This window comes from Bactrocera latifrons, unplaced genomic scaffold (genome assembly GCF_001853355.1).
Source record: "Bactrocera latifrons isolate USDA-ARS-PBARC rearing strain unplaced genomic scaffold, ASM185335v1 scaffold_20, whole genome shotgun sequence".
Classification (NCBI taxonomy): domain Eukaryota; kingdom Metazoa; phylum Arthropoda; class Insecta; order Diptera; family Tephritidae; genus Bactrocera; species Bactrocera latifrons.
In genome coordinates, this window is record NW_017535519.1 from 286,098 (window position 1) to 304,428 (window position 18,331).

Sequence of the window (18,331 nt, forward strand, 5' to 3'; positions counted from 1 at the left end):
GGTTTAGCCGCTTCAGTTCTTGCGTCAATTAGACCTTGTAAGGATGTAGGCCAAAATCTGAGAGATGCCCAACGTTTGAGAACGACGTGTGAGAGACCGATTTGGGTCTTCCTCATTGATGCGCTAGCGACAGTAATAATCTCGACACTACGGGCACTTTTTGTCTCACTGACACGGGAACATTTTGTGGATTCAAATTTTTCCACTAGAAGCTCAATTGTTGATCTGACAGGACGATTATGACGACCACAAATTGAACGTAGCGCTCTTAAAGTTGAGTCTACTGACTCCGAATTACGGTAGAAAATGTTAATAATTTCGACTCGTTTTTGGACCATATATCTTTCCATAATCATTTGGCAAACATTACTGAAGACAAATGCCAAAAGAGCGGGAATATATAAGTCGTCCCTATCGAACTTTTTTTGTAACGTTCCTATTGCAAACCCGTTACATCTTGAATATACGCATATTAAGCTTACCAGGGAGTTTGTAATGCACAGAAGGAAAGTTTGAAGTATATGTACAGTGTCTACAATTACATCCCCAAAAATTGACCGTTTGTTGCGAACCAATGAACGATTGGAATCGAATGCTGGTATGGAAAACATTTTCATTTGAAAGAAATTTCAGTTCGAACTACTACAGCGTATATGTAGCTGCAACGGAGGTTGAACGAAAAACTATTTTATCTGTCAAAGTATCTTCATGAAATTCGGCATAGATTATTATCCAAGGCATTGCTAAAATTTTCGAACATTTTGTTCAGATCGGATCAGAAGCTTATAGCTGCCATCCAAACCGATTGATATTTTTATAGTATATTTTTTACTATAAAAATGCAACTGTGAATGTCAATATAATTTCAGTGCAGCCAAAGTTCACGTTTTCGCTTGTTTCTTTTCTATATTATAGTTTTTTGTTATTTTAGTAATAATTTCAGAAAAGAGCAATAATAATACCGTTAACTCAATACTAGACCCTTAATTGCCAACTAAAATTAAAGAATGTTTTGCACAGTGTTATCATTTATTGTTTTTATTTACATTGTATTTGATTATAAATACACGTAAATAAGAGTACATAAAAATGCCCATGTATCAATGAATCGCTTTATCGCCAGCGATAAAAAGACGCACTGCTTAGCTCAGTTTGCATCTAACTGCCTCCAGTGGCGGAAGCGTCGTTGCTCGTTATTCCAGTTTACAAGCAGAAAAGTGCGTGTGTTGCTATTTAGATCGTTTTAATACTTAGTTTTATTGAAAAACACAAACAAGTCATACAAATGAACGCTTTGGCGTTGATCGCTTTCGCGCTCTGGGCGCTTTTCATGCGCTACTTGTCGCACATCGTAGAATTTTTACGCATTAGGAAGTTCGCGTCTACCATACCGGGACCGAGTATTGGCGAACTGATCGAGAATGCGAAAAAAGGACGTGAGTGTAAAATTGTTATTGAATATGTGGTGATTAGTCTTTGGAAAGAATTTCAGGCATAGACCCCAATATACTGTGCATAAATATTTCGTTAAAAAATCATCAAATTTTTAAATTCAATAATGTGAGCAAAAAATAGTAAGACTTTTTTCATAATTTTAGAATTCTTAAAAGTCTTTGTTGGAACTAAATCTGCCTAAATGATGTTTGAAAATGGTTTTCACCGAGATCTCGGACTTGTAACATTCAATTCACAAGCGCCAATTCCTTTATATTCTTGACGTGTTGACTATCACTAGATGTTGATTTTTATACTCTCGCAACAAAGTTGCTAAAGGGAGTATTATAGTTTTGTTCACATAGCGGTTGTTTGTAAGTCCTAAAACTAAAAGAGTCAGATATAGGGTTATATATACCAAAGTGATTAGGGTGACGARTAGAGTTGAAATCCGGATGTCTGTCTGGCCGTCCGTCCGTCTGTCCGTCTGTCCGTCCGTCCGTGCAACATGTAACTTGAGTAAAAGTTGAGATATCATGACTTGGTACACGTATTTCTTGGCTCCATAAGAAGGTTAAGTTCGAAGATGGGCAAAATCGGCCCACTGCCACGCCCACAAAATGGCGAAAATCGAAAACCTATAAAGTGTCATAACTAAGCCATAAATAAAGATATTAAAGTGAATTACCCATTTGGCACAAAGGATCGCATTAGGGAGGGGCATATTTGGACGTAATTTTTTTGAAAAGTGGGCGTGGCCCCGCAGCCTACTAAGCCTTTGGTACATATCTCGGAAACTGCTACACCTATGTCAACAAAACTCTATAGAGTTGTTTCCATCAGGCATTTTCATATACAGCTCAAAAATGGAAGAAATCGGATAATAACCACGCCCACCTCCCATACAAAGGTTATGTTGAAAATCACTAAAAGTGCGTTAACCGACTAACAAAACACGTCAGAAACACTAAATTTTACGGAAGAAATGTCAGAAGGAAGCTGCACTCAGGCGTTTTTTAAAAATTGAAAATGTTCGTGGCGACGCTCACTTATGGACCAAAAACCATATCTCAGGAAGTACTCGACCGATTTCAATGAAATTCGGTATATAATATTTTCCTAACACCCTGATGGCATGTACCAAATATGGGTGAAATCGGTTCACAACCACGCCTCGATTATCACTTTATCATGCGAGAGTATAAAATATTCGGTGACACCCGAACTTAGCCCTTCCTTACTTGTTTTTTTTTTATACATTACAACTAGTTCATATAAAAGAAGTTGATGTTGATGACCGTAATGCGTGTGCTTCGTCGTCAACGAGTCCTCAACCCTCTTTGAGTAATTTGTACCAGTTAAAAACATTTACTCGCGACAAACAATTATCTCCGAAGGCGTTTTCCAAGATTCTGAACTTTTCGGAACCACAAATTTACCTATACCTACCTCAAAAAAAAAAAAAAAAATAATAAAAAAATGTTTCTACAAATGGGTTTTCAATTAAAAAGTCTTACTCTTACCCGCGGTAAGCAAAACACTAAGCAGTAATTAATTGAATGATTCAATTGACTAAGTGATAATATCCATTTTATGGTATATTTGGTCTCCAAATGTCCGTCTCAATGAAATGTTGGAATATATATAGTACTCTTGTATCATCCTGCGTCGCTTTTTAACGATCAGATGATTAAAATTTACGAATGGTAACCAGTAACTTTTCGTGATGCATTTGAGAATCTGCCATAGTATGTTCAATATTTTTCTCACTCTAAATACAATAAATTTATCTTAAGTACACGCCATGTCGAGGCATTAGTCATTTGACCGAAAGTAGCCCGTTAAGCCAGACATGAGCCTTATAGCTGAAATTAAATTAACGGTAAAAATTAAAATATTATTTTGTAGAGGAGAACACAAGTTTTTGAAATAAATATCGGCAATTTTCAAATATTTTTCCTCTGCAAAAATGATAATCAAATGAAAGTTGTTAAAAATAATCTCACGAATATGTTCGCGATTAAATTCCATGTTTTGGTCGTGAAAAACATTCAAGTTGCTGTTAGGTACACAAAAGCGGTCGTACGTCAAAATGTTCTGAGTTTGCATATCATTAAAAATGTCTATATTTACGATGAAATTGTTTGTCGACAGTTTGCAATACCGGGTTTGCGAAATCACGAAATATACAATGGGTAACCTGCGTATTTTTGTATATATGCCTCTTAATCTACTTGTAATCAGGCACTGACGTAGTTACATCGAAAATCTATATACATATGAAAGCAGAGTATAAAAAGTATTATTAAGATGACTAGAGCTATTTTAGTACATGCATTGAATCAATAACACCTCTACATACATATATATTAATAATACTGGCCTTAGTCATAAACATAAAAGGAACTTGCATTCAGATTATATAAGGTTACAATTTACATATGTATACTACATATATGAATATTAGGATGGGCCAAAAGAAGCGTAGAATTTTTTTTCGTTACATACCGAGATATCGTAGTCAGAAATGACGAAAGGAATTGTGATAAAGTATTAGTTCTTAATATTAATAATAACAGATAGCAAATTGTCGCTTTTGATATCCCATATAAAAAACGAAAAACTGTTTTTAATATTTTGTAGTTGTTTAATGCATTTGAACAAATTGTTTTACAGTAAAAAGTCGATTTGTTCAAAATTTTTAATATTCAAGTTCGAAACCTAATTTTAAATCATAAAAGAAATTTTTTTAAATTCTTTATGTGTTTCCATAAAATTGGGGCACTTAAAATGATAAAACATTCATTGGATAGTCGAAAAAGTCTTCTCGTATTTCTAATCAACCTCCAACTTATTTTTTTTTTTTACATTTATACTGAACTCGATCACTCAGTGGAAGTCTCGACCACTTTTTGCCATTTTTATGCTAGAGACAATATGCCATCAGTGTAAATAGAAATCTCCAAAATGAAAAGGGCGCACCATTGTTGTGCTACACGAAGTGTTACAGCAGTAAACTTCACAAATTTCAATGGTGGCTTGCGTGCCATTCTTCTCTTCTTTCTTTTTTATTTAAAAATTTCAAAATATACCGCATTCTTCATTATTTTCACTCATTTTTGAAGAGCTGTAACTTTTTTTCAACTTCAACAATTTTATTATTTTGGCTAAATGAGGCTTAAAGTCTCACTTTTCCAACACTACAAGTATGTATATGGTATGACACAATGTAATACAATGCGAAAAGACTTTTTCGACTCAATATTTGTCGGAAAACTGAAGGAATATTTTTGGTTTTTCGGCCTCTATGATTGTTAGTGCATGCTCATAGAGTGTAATACATACTTAATTCTTCTCTTCTCTCTTTACTATCACATATGATTCAGTGTCTGCAATTAATAATCTGTAATAATATTTATATCTTGTTGTGTTAACTTCTTAACACCTTCGCTTTCAGAGGTAGATAAGCTTATCAAAGTTCAATTTTTTGCTTGTTTGAGAGAGCGTGTCGCTTCTTTGCAAATACAAATGCAAATACAAATATAGCTATAACTGAATAATATTTTGTATTCATTTGTAAGTGTACTCGTACATACATATGTAATCACAAAAATCTTCAAATTAATTGCCGCAAATCGAAGTGATAAGAACGATGGCTTTTCTCCGTATTTGTTTACTAAATGTAGCATATATGTATGTAGTTAAAACTTAGTTAAACCTTCATTGTATTTAAGCATGTGCAAAGGTCATTTTTTGACATACACAGCGCAGCCAGTTTGATAATTAATTAAACCAGTTCGCCTATAAAATATTGCAGTGTTATGATTACCAACTCGCGCTTTATTGTTATTGCTTTTTTAAAGCACATTGGTGTGGGACTTTGATAAATGTCTGCCTACTTAAGGTTCTGAACTTAGAAAGTTTACAGGTATAAAGTTGGCACATGTAACTTTTTGTTTATTAATGATTTACATAAATGCATATTTTCGATAGAAAAAACAAACTGTTTTGTAACTTAAAGCATAAATTAATATTATCTGAAATATGGCATGTAAAAACAAACTTTTTTATGACCTGTTGCTATAATAGCACCTGCTACTTTAAACTTCAATCATTAATTAAAGATTTTCAAAATCAATAATAAAAGGTTGCCAAAAATCTTACACATTTATATAAAAATGTTTCATTAGATCACAAACACTGCAAGCTGCAGAGTTATTCAAACTTTAATGTTCTATTCTATTCAATAGAATTACAGAACCTATTTTTCTTGGGTATCACATTAAATATGTTCAAGATCATTTACAGCCGCAAGTATTTTAGAGAGAGTCGCCACCAGATTGTACCTTTTGTTAACTCATAAAATATAAAATATCACAATAAACATTATGCAAAGTGTAAAATTACTATAAATGGAACATGAGTGAAACAAATTTTTAATATTGATTAAAACTGGTTGATATCTTACCGCAGAACCTGAAAATGTTGAACATATGTAGTATTATATTTGTAATTTGAAGTAGTGAAGCGTAATCAATAAGACACTCAATTTCGAATTTTTTGATGTAGAGGATATGTAGTATATGAGAATTGAGGTATTAGTTATACTGTGGCTAGATCAAGTTTTACCTCTAATTTATATATCTATTTTAGGCACAAAGATACACTTTTATGAGTAGCACACGCTCTCTCGTTTTTATTGAGATACCTCACATATTCGCCGACATATGTGGCAAAAATTCACCCCGAAGTTCGAAAATCTTTATATTAGTTATATAGGCTATTGATTTAACCCAGACATACAGACATGCTATTGACAGAGAAGTATTATCCCTGAATTTCAATTATATATCTCACACATTGACTGATATTTCCGATCAAAAGTCAACTATAGGTACTGCGGTCGAAAGAAGCTTTGATATCGACGTAAAGCTGAATATTTGATGATTTTTCAAGCCTGAAACCACACTGATAACGTCCAATCAGTTTGTTGACGATGTGCTTTAATCGCTCTTGCGGCTTTGTTGTTTTTTAGATGGGTAATTTCTATTCGAACGTCTTCATGGTCGGGCAATGGAACGTCTAATTCATCATCACCTATTAGGGAATCAGTTTCACCAACTATTGATGTTATGTTTTCACTGACATCTGGCAGGTTGGAGAAGTGTTTTCTCCATGATTTCAGTATGCTCTGGGCATCAGTCACTGTTTCACCTCTGGGGGTTCTACAAGAGTATGCTCCGGTCTTGAAACCTTCTGTTAGTCGGCGCATCTTTTCGTGTAATTTTCGAGCAGTACCCCTGTCGATCTGCTTGTCAAGCTCCTTGTTTTCACGCATTTCTGCCTCTCTTGTTTCGCTTTCCTCTTCAACTCTCGGTAACTATTCCATCGCCCACATCTTGTGGTCGATTGCAATGTTCTTTTTATCGTATATACCTGCTATTCTTTTGCATTTTCCGAAAATCAATGGTTTCGGTTGCAGCTGTACATGCCGTCCCATAGTTCCCTTATACCGAGTTGATGATGAGTGCTCTCAGAGAGCAGTAGTGCAAGTCGAGTAGAAAATTGTTCGGCTGTCTGTTGTGATCGCAACTGCCCGACGTCGAATCTTTCTTATGTTTGTTGATATGCGTGTCTTCGCTGCAACAAGATAGTTATCGAGCAAGGATCTCGGAGTATACGCGCGTTAAAAACACTGGAATGTGTCTTCTGTCTATGACAATATGATTGATCTCATTGGTGGCATTTCGATCCGGCAACCGCCAGGTAGCTTGGAATCTAGTACTACAGATAAACATATTTCGAAGTCTATCAGCCTCAAGCAATTTGTGGATGTTTTCTCATGGAGGCTGAATTTACCGACCGTTGTGCCAAAGATACCTTCTTTGCCCAACCTGGCGTTAAGATGTATGATCATATGTTGTTAAATCACGCTTCGTAATGCAGCGCTTGAGTCGGAGAAATGGACTTACTTATAAAAACGTTCAACAAGAAAGCAATCCGCCTTTTCGCATGAAATAGTTTTAAACTGAACTAATCCTTGATTTTCTAAAATCTTGGCTATTGGTATTAACAAGAAAATTCATGAATGTCACATTTTTCTATTATTTCCCTGCTTTCTCAAAACCGAGTTCTAATTACAATAAAATTGGAGAAACACTTCAATTTAAAAAGCTTTGGGCATAAACCGATAAATTTCCGTGTTTGTTGAAAATCGTGTCAGAGCCGGGCGGAAGTTCTTCCTGTATCAACGTAAAAATTAATATATATAACACAGTTGATTCCATATAAGAGGCATTGATTGCAGAAGAATTTCAAACGGATAAACTTTAATGTTTCCGATTTTTTTTATCTTATGACTTTAATGTGATAAGAGGCTTGAAAAATAGTATTGATTGAATAATTTATGAGGACACTGAAGGCGACAAATAATACCTGCAGAATTCTTTATTTAATTCCACCCAGAAATAGATATATTGGTTGACAAAAAAGTCTTGCGGTAGTTTTACAGTACTACTACGATAAAGGCAAAAATGCATCTCAAGCCGCCAATAAAATTTGTGCAGTATAAGGACCCGATACAGTTTCCATTTCCAGCGCACAACGATGGCTTCAACGTTTTCGTTCTGGTGTAGAGGTGGAGGTCGAAGATGCGCCACGCTCCGGAAGGCCTGTCATCGAAAATTGCTGAATTGGTCGAAAGAGACCGGCATAGGAGCAGCTGTAGCATCGGTCAAGAGCTGGGCTTGGGTCATCAAAAAAAAGTTTATTCAATAAAAATACCGCAAAACTTTTTTGACAATATAATATAATATGTTCCAATCCAGAACCGAGTATTATTACGTGTAACACAATTGTTTTTTTTTTTCTTAACTTAGTGACTCGTATTGTGTAACGGACGTCAATAATAAAAAATTAATACTTAAAAATATTTGTTTAAATTAGTTGATAACATATCCTAAGAGATATTGTTTTTTTCTTTCAGAAATTTTGGCGTGGTTGAATTCGCTTTATAAGAAACATGGTACTGTTTTTCGCATATGGTTCGGTAAGGATCTCATGGTCTTCTTTTCCGATCCAGAAGACGTCAGGCAAATACTAAGTAATAACAAATTGTTGGAAAAGTCCAAAAATTACGAACTCGCCGAGGTATGGCTTGGCAAGGGACTCCTAACCAGTGCTAACGAAGCCTGGCAACGTCGACGAAAATTACTCACACCCGCCTTTCACTTTCGCATACTGGGCGAATTCAAGGAACCCATGGAGGATAACTGTCAAATTCTCATCAGCAAACTGCGCGAGAAAGCAAACGGCGAGCAGTTCGATATATATCCATATATAACGTTATTCGCTTTAGATGCTATTTCAGAGACGGCGATGGGCTTAAAGAAGAATGCGCAGATGCAGAGCGAGTCGGAATACGTGAAGGCTGTGCAGACGTATGTGAAGAATTTAAAAAACAATCCCTTGAAATGGCTTATTTTCCCTTCATTCCCATTCCAGCATTTGTCGCGTCTTGCACAAGCGATCCTTCTCATTTTGGCATCGCTTTGAATTGATTTATCGCTTCACCGATGCGTACAAAGAGMGCATCGAAGCGCTGAAGGTAYTGCATGGCGAAACCAATCGTATGATCAAGTTGCGTCGTCAAATGCTGCAGGACACCAACATACATAACATGGCAGACGCTGAGAAATCCGATGACGTCGGYGCTAAACGGCGTCTTGCCTTCCTCGATATGCTGCTGATATCGCAGTTAGAAAATGGCGATCTGACGGATCTTGAAATACGTGAGGAAGTCGACACTTTCTTGTTCGAGGGTCATGACACCACGAGCTCGGCCATGGCCTTTTGCATTTATCTGCTCTCCCAGCATGAGCATATACAACACCGCACTTACGAAGAGGCCGTAGCAATGCAGGGACGTGAAAAGGAAACCATGCGTTACTTGGAGGCGGTGATAAAAGAAACGCTACGCATTTATCCTTCAGTACCATTCTACTCACGCAAAACGCAAGAAGACTTACAAATCGGTAATATAACAGTGCCAAAGGGTGTCGCTATCAGCATACTGGCCTATATGGTACATCGTGATGAAAATAATTATCCAGAACCCGAAAAATTCAACCCGGAACGATTTTTAGTCACCGACAAAGAGTTGCATCCATTCGCTTTCGTAGCATTTAGTGCAGGACCAAGGAATTGCATTGGTAAATGAAATTAAAATATTTTATTAAATTTTCAGTTCTGTAATAAGTCATTAAATGTCATTTTCTACTCGCTTTTAGGTCAAAAGTTCGCTATGCTGGAGTTAAAGCTTGCGCTATCGTCTCTTTTGCGAAGTTACGAATTGTTGCCAGTGAAGGATTTCGTACCTAATCCGTTGGCAGAGTTGGTGATGAAAAGTGGAAATGGCATACAGATACGTATGCGGCCACGAAAATAAAATACCGTTACCAGCTTTTAATGCATTTATTGATTACTACCATCTTAATTTTGTATTAGTTGTTTAAAAATGTGTTCTAAATAAATATTTTTATACTGTTGCAACCAGTTGCTACAGAGTATTATGCAAGCCGAAAAAAGCTTATAGTTTTGTTTACCTAACGGTTGTACGTATCACATAAGACTAAACGAGATAGTTAGATACACAGATACAGGGTTACATGCATACATACAAATGATCAGTGTGACGAGAAAAGTTGAAATCCGGTTGACTGTGTGTCTGTTCGTCCGTCCGACCCCCGTGCAAGTTATAACTTGAGTAATTGAGATATCTTGTAAAACTTAATATGCAGGTTCCCTAGTACAAAAAAAAATGTCGAGTTCGTGGATAGGCGTAATCGGGCGTCTGCCACGCCCACAAATCGCCATTAATCGAAAGCGTGTAAAGTGCCATAACTAAGCAGTTAATTAAAATATAAAACTGTAACTTAGCAAAGGGGATCGCAGTAGTAAGGGGAACCTCTGGATAAAAAATTTTGAATAGGTGGGTATGGCGCCGCTCTCTAATATGTTTAAATGTGCATACCTCCTAAACCACAAAAGCTAAAACAACCAAATTCGCCTAACACGAATACATATTATATGAACTCCTACCGATATGAAAACCCCGGTACTGTTCCAAGCTACTGAAAACGGGATAAATCGACAACTAAAAGGACCTTGGTAAAAATTGGACGATGAGCGTGGCATTGCCCACAAAAATCGGCAAAATTTAGCACGTGGCATTCGTTTTATATTTATATGTCACATCGACAATAGCCAGGCCTACTTGCAAAAATAATGTCTTTGGTTTGTGCCACCTTATGACCAAAAATTATTTAAATCTAATAAACACTGTTTAAGCCCCTTCAATGTTGAAATTCAGGGATAGAACTTCTCTTATTATATTATGTCTGTATGTCAAAAATGGGATGAATCGGACCAATACTTCCTTTAACCCCCATATACTTAATATACAGATTTTCGAACTCCTGGGTGACTTTGTACCGCATATATCGGCCAATATGTGAGTTATCCCAACGAAAATAAGAGAGCGTGTTTTACTCATAACAGTGTATCTTTGTGCCTAAGATGGATACATTTCAGTGAAAAATTTTCGAACATCCGAGTGACTTTACACTATACTTGTATGATAAGTTGTTTAGAAAGTGACATGTAATAGCATGTGGTATTAGAAAAAAGAGGTTAAATTTGGTCGATACTACCCCAACTTCCATATACTACTACACATAATGATTTTCGTTTTTCTAACAAAACCTGCCTGTCAGTTTTGGAATTATTTAAAGTATTTGTACATATATATAAAAGTGCTTCGATTTCTATCCTCTGGTTGACATTTTAAACCTTAAGGTATTTCTTTGGCTTTCATTCTACAAGTTGCAAGAGTATAAAATGTTCCGCTTGTTTATTAATCGTATGATTTGACAAACGCCCTCAATGTAAAATGCAAACTTCTCTATATACCCCGTACATGGTAAATCAATTTTGTCACGATATTTGTAACACCCAAAGGAAACGTCGAGTATCCTATAAAGTATAGACTAACATAAATGAAAAAATTTACATTCTAAGTCGATTTAGTCATGCTCGTCCATTATATATGCGAAATAGTCTTTCAGTTTGTGAGATATCGACCTGACATTTTGCTGACGTCGTATTCTTTCCAGGAAGCTGCAAACTTTTCGGAACCCTCAATAGTTTCCACATAAACTGAAAGATCGAAATCAAGTGCTTGTATGGAAACTTTCTCACTTGACAAGGTATCTTCAAGACATTTGGCAGAGATTATTAAACGATCTTTCTTGTTTTTATGTATAAACGTCCAGTAACGTTTATACTTTATAATTTTATTAAAGAGTTCATCCAGCAAACTCAATACGTGGAAGTCCTTTTTAAGCATGAAAAACTCTATTAAATTCCAGAGGCACACTATTTAGAATCTAAGAGCGACCCGGTTTCTACTAATATCGTACTATCTATTTTTTCATAGCGGCCATTACTTGACAGTTAATGACAAGGCGTTGCAGTAAAATCGACTTAAAGCTTGTAGAGTTTCGAAAAGCTTTAATCGTATATAATATTAGTTTCTTTTCGGGTAAAAGTGATTTTGCAATTCTTTTTTCTGAAGAACAATAAAATAAAATAAAATAAAATAAAATAAATAAGTGCTAGTAAATTTAAATTTGCACTTTCCTATCGGGTCATGTAATGTAAAAAAGATACGTGAATTCATTGCATACTTTTAGGTTGGCGAACTACAGTTGTGTTCAGTAAGTAAGAGAAGCTTAAATAATTTAGCCTTTTGCTAATATATTTAAATATTTTAGTTCTGCCTCACCAATTGAAATGATTAAGTTTTAAATATAAAGTGAACGGCGAGCTGTTTTAACAAAAAAAAAATTAAGAAATGTAGTAATATTTAGGGAGCTTTATAAACCACACCAATAAAAGATTGTTAAATAATTTTCCTTACTTTTAAAACAAAATACGTTATTTCAGTGACTACTAAAGGATCTGCGAGCTCTACTTATAGTTAGCAACAATCTTCATCGAGCAATGTTTCCAGTTCCTCATCTTCAACCTTTTTTGGCCGCACAGGACGTTCTTCGTCTTTCAAACCAAAATTATTAGTCTTAAATCGTACACGCCACTTTTGGCACATTCGCTGACAAATGTTTCTTTAATTGGAACATTGGGAGACGTGGAATATGTTCTGTCTCATCCGACTAAAGCATGGGCATTCCAAAATATATTGTTCCACCGTTTCATTAACCTCTGCGCAGGCTCTGCCTTTCTAATTTTGTGAAGGTGTTACTTAAACATAAGTGTCCTGTGATGACCCCTACAATACTATTAAGTTTCTTTTTGCCTAAAAATAGAAGTGTTTTGATATGTCCACCATCAACACCACGCAACAGTGACTTCGAAAACCTGAGGTGTTTCTCTAGGGTCCGTTGCTTCAAACGATCCTGGATGGCGCTGATTGGTCTGGGGCAGCTTAAACGAATTATGGCTTGGCTGTCCAAAAAAATATCTTCTGTTACTATTTTATCCTATGATCAATCGGTGACTATGTACATTTCGCTGTTGAAACTGTCGTTTACATAACCATTGGTTCATTCTTCTCTACAGGGGTAGTGAAAACATTGTTTTAAACTCCTAGTGAATTTCCTTTTTTCGGACGCATTGCCAATTCATTATCAACGTCGAGTGTGATATGAGACTGTTGGCCGTCCGCATTACATCATACTTCACTTGAATCTGTATTCGCCGGATATTGAGGTTAATCTCCAGAGGCTTTGTCGATGTAGTTTTCTTTGCGACTATAATTCCCAGCAAGCAAACACGCTGCCTGTGTTCCAGGGGTTGAATGCAGTATTTTTTCGATAATCCCATTTATCACAGCACCGCACCATATGTTAGTATGGAATGGTTGACACTTGGGTAGAGTCATTGGACCATGTGAGGTCGTTAGCTATACTAAGGGGCAATGACTCTTCTGCAGGAGTTCCAGATACGAAGGGGTTTGAAAGTTCTCTATGTGTTCCTTCGAGCTTATTTTTTAACTAAAATAACTCCAATATATTTTACAGAGTTCGAGAATATAATAGTTCTAAAAGAGAGGCGATTGAATTGCGAAAATTTTGTTCTTCTTTTGAAAAGTCAGATTTTTTTCGATATCGACTTTAAATTAGTTGTAATCAGTTTTACATAAAAAGTATAAGACATTGATAATACAAATAATAAAAGCCAAACATTCTTTTTATTAAAAATTATCCTACTCATTTTCGAACCATTTTTCTTTCACCACTTCCCAAATAATTCTCTTTAAATTCGAAAATAACATGTGGCTTTGCTAAAAACAGAAAAACCTTAATACAAAAGCGCCATACACTTCAATCTGCTTCGCCGATCCAAATGGACGCACAGTAAACCCGCAAAATGGAAGGCGCTCTTGTCGCGCATTGTGTACGCCCTAATTTTTCGTTAATACTAACATAAAAGTTCGATTATTTAATATGCAGATGGCATTTCAAATATTTTGTAAAATACACAGCAAATGTCGGCAAGAAATGCAATCAATATTGCCAGCAGCAGTCAACGGTAGCGACAAAAAATAACCGGTGGGCCGAAATTCAAGGTTGCCATTCGCCACGAAAGAAAACCCGAGCGGTTGCTTGCACAAATGTAACTGTATGAAATTGTATGTGCACATATAGGGAATTGAATGCAAAGTCTTCGGTCTTTGTATTGGCAAAAACGATGCCTAAGCGTGCGAATACCAAAGCCTTAGGATTGCACTTCAATCGCCAAACAGAACCGTTGCGTATAAACAATATTATTAGCTAGAAAATACTTACAAACGGCTAATTTTTGGCACTTGTGTATTTTGTTAGCATATGAGTAGCTAGCAGTCAACTGCTGAAACGTTGCTGACGGGAGCGTTGCGCATAAAAACGTGCCACCCTCAAACTCTGCCATATTTGTCACGTATCTACATACAAGTATATAGGTACAGCGAGTTTATATGGGAACTTAAAATTAACAATGCACACGTCAGGCTAACAAAACAGCCGAACACCACATTGTGGAAATTATTGCGTTGCATAATTTTTAAAATTAGTACTCAGACTTTTACCTTATTTGCTAATACTTTGACTTTTGGGTGCATACCGCATACGAATATGCCGTTAAGTATGTAACCAAGTAGGTGGGTAATACAAAAAGTCTATCTACTCAATTCGTGGTTTTTGTAGTACATAAATTATTATACTTGTATAATAACAACTAAGTTAGGTTAGGTTAGTTAAGAGATCGATGCTAATAAGGATCTCATTTGGACTGTTTGGTCTGTTGAGATACCTAAACTTCTATAACGAGTTTTTCAATAAGAGCGCTACAAAGTTTTAAATAAAACAAAAATTTGGGTTTGGGATATCAATGAAATTCCTTATTCCTGTGAAAGTACATTTGATGACATTATATATGCAAGTCGATTTCTTTCGCATGGCCACCACGAGCACGCTTGTAGAGCTCCAGACACTGAACTCAGTTTTCAACGGTTCTCAAGCGTTAAGGCCAATTGACTGGACCATTTCGTGAGATGCGGTGCACAAACTTCATTTTCAATAAATGCGATTGTGACTGATGGATTACGTGTGGATTTCTAGCTAACCAATAATGCATATTTTGCTTATTGACGAAGCTATTCAGCCGAAAATGAGCCTCATCGCTGAGGATGATTTTTCGATGAAAATCCGGATCATTTTCAAGTTGTTGCTTAGCCCAATTCACGTATATACAACGATTCTGGTGGTCAAGCGGCTTCAGTTCCTGCGTCAGTTTGATTTTGTATAGATGTTGACCAAGATTTTTTCACTAAATACGCCACAACGAGGTCATAGAGATTCAAAATGCTTGAGAACGACGTGTGAAAGACTAATTTGGGTTTTCCTTAACGGATGCGTTAGCGGCAGTTATATTGTCGCCACTACTGGCACTTCTTTGTCTCACTGGCACGGGAACATTTTGTACTGTGTCTGTGGATTTAAAATTTTGCTCCAGTCTCTCGATTGTTGATCTGACAGGGCGATTATGACGAACACAAATCAATTTTAATAATTTCGACTAATTGCTGGGTTGTATATCTTTCCATAATGAAATGGCAAACCTCTGAAAACTTAACTAACAAGATGAAGATGTCGTTAGCTGTACATAAAATTGAAGACAAAAAGATTTAATAATATTATATGTTACGGGAGGATGGAGCAAGCGAAGAAAAAATTTCTCTGAGCACCATTCACTTGGGAGTGGACAAAGCCATTATTTTATATAAGCCTCAAGGAGCTCACGACTTCCGGACTTAGACCAAATACCCTCGAAACTTCGCCTCCCCGGGTTGCTTGCTTTATTTGAGACCTACCACGTAAAAACACTACCAATGAAAAGAAGAAAACAGCCTCGAATGAGAGACCCCCTGTTGATAACGACCATTGCAAATGTATTAAAGATTACGTTTTAAGGCCATGCAGCTGGAATGTTCGGTCACGTAATTGGGAAAGTGCTACTGCCCAGCTGGTTGATGTCCTCATTAGAGTAAAGACTGATATTACCGCAGTCTAAGAAATGCGATGGACGGGTCAAGGACTGAGGCGAGTTGGTTATTGTGGCATTTACTACAGCGGATATTTAAAGCAGGTCAAATAAAGTGTGGGGTTCAAGATAAAAGAGAGACTCTGTCGCCGAAGTTCTTCAACATATCACTGATTTTCACCCACACCACCATGAAAGAGAAGGACGAAGTGACCGTAGATATCTGCTATGAGCTCCTGGAGCGCACCTTTGAGAGCTGTCCCCCACCACCATATCAAGATCATTATTGGCGACTTTAACGCCAGGGTGGGCAAAGAAGGCATCTTTAACACATTAGTCGGTAAAATAAGACTTCATGAAGAAACATTCTCATATAGGTTGAGGCTGATCGACTTCGCCGGAGCCCGAAATATGGTTATCTGTAGTACTATATTCCTGCATAGAAAACTTCAGCAAGCTACTTGCCTGTCTCCGGATCGAAAAACCGCCAACCAGAAGATACGCCTCCAATGCTTTGGACGTTCATTGACTCAGACCGGTCTTAGCATTGACTCGGACCACTATCGTGTTGCAGCGAAGATACATACCCGCCTCTATGCAGTAAAAAACGATCGTCAACAAACGCAAGGAAGGGCAGAAGAACAGAATGGGTACGGGTATTCTTATGAATGTTTCTTGCCCATACTTACACATATTTTTTGCAGGATCGATAACTTCTGTATCACACGGCAGTTATCACACACTAATTATACGAGTAAAATTCCGAGAGTGTAAGAATCCCAAAACTTGATGGCGATAGCTAAGAGACAGGTTTGTTTGTCTATTACAGCAGCCACATTATCTTAGTTGAGCTTAAATTGCTTAAATATTTAAACTAACACTAAAATATGTATAAAATTATGCAGCGGTTTCAACACACATACATACGTGCCCACATATACCATTAAAAGTGAAATAAATTTTTTTGTGGTTGCATTGTGTACAAGCATACACATTCAATGCCAATGCTAAAGCCGACATACATATTTACTTATAATGACACTCACTGCCCAAAGATGCACGTGAAAATGCGCGTGCGTGTGCTTCCGATGCAACTGATTAGTTCACGAATGCAAATAGGAAACTATGCAACGGCAACACATTAACCAGTTTGCCGATGTTTGATTATTTATTTAAAGGGGTCACTGCGTGACCTTGTCGAAAACTATACGTAATAGCTTATAGGCAAGTTTTTTTCACGCGATCTTCTGCTATTTGGTACTCTACTTGGTTGTCAGGTGAGATAGTAAATATAAATACTACTGGTTGATGTGCTATGCAACTCTTTAATGGGTAATACATAACTACATAGATGCGAATACCAGCTGAAGCGATGCATATTTGATGTAAAACTTCATATTTTCGTGTTAAGTTTTTCTATTGATGATTGATTGGATTGATTTAAAGGTCTCTCTGATTTTCAGATGAATTACGAACTAATGAACTAATGTTTAGTCTGTGCGATTTGTACAAAATGCATATAAAGCTCTCTGTTGATCATTCCTAGCGAGTATAATATTGGCTCCGTCTCGGTCTCGTGAAAAAAGGCTCCTAGCTTTGTCAAATCATCTGTCTTTTCATTGTCGAAAATCTTTCTGTGACCAGGTGATTAGGGACAAGTGACTTGTTGGTGAGCTTAAAGCATTATTGCAGTTGTTGAGTACGTTGGAATTACTTGACAGGGCATGCAAATGTATCCTCCCATAGTTATGCAATAGAATTTCGCCGGCCTTCTCTACACCTTGTACTTCCGCTTGGAAGATTCCAAAATGACATGTGCGGCGGATACAAATTGAGACAAGTTGAGAAGACCTTAATATCTTGAAAATGGTTTCCCAGCCACTGTTTACCAATTAGTCCAGAACCATGATTGTAACATGAGGTCGAGCGTTGTTGTGATGGAAAATTATTACCTCGCGTCTAACCACAAATCCCGCGCGTTTATTGGCAATCACTCGCTCCACTTTGATTCGCTATTATCGGTGGTGTACTCCAGTAATAGTATCACTTGGTTTTAGAAGCTCATTCTCTCAAGTACAGAGCCTTACGTTGACGTCATGAATATGCAGCTTTGTCATTAAGTTTGACTGGTTGGCCAGGTTTCACATATGATTTTGTGCTTTTGCAGTTGTTGTTTTTTTTATACTCTCGCAACAAAGTTGCTAAAGAGAGTATTATAGTTTTGTTCACATAACGTTTGTTTGTAAGTCCTAAAACTAAAAGAGTCAGATATAGGGTTATATATACCAAAGTGATCAGG

General features: G+C 36.7%; 1 protein-coding gene across 1 annotated transcript; it reads left to right on the forward strand.

Moving 5' to 3' along the window:
- Window positions 1-1,167: 1,167 nt before the first annotated feature.
- On the forward strand, window positions 1,168-10,013 carry LOC108967961 (probable cytochrome P450 4s3). The gene is made up of 4 exons (XM_018931671.1): window positions 1,168-1,436; window positions 8,420-8,873; window positions 8,938-9,644; window positions 9,723-10,013. The coding sequence occupies exons 1-4, from the start codon at window positions 1,286-1,288 to the stop codon at window positions 9,878-9,880; spliced, it is 1,470 nt and encodes a 489-aa protein (XP_018787216.1). The 5' UTR covers window positions 1,168-1,285; the 3' UTR covers window positions 9,881-10,013.
- The last annotated feature ends 8,318 nt before the right edge of the window (window positions 10,014-18,331 follow it).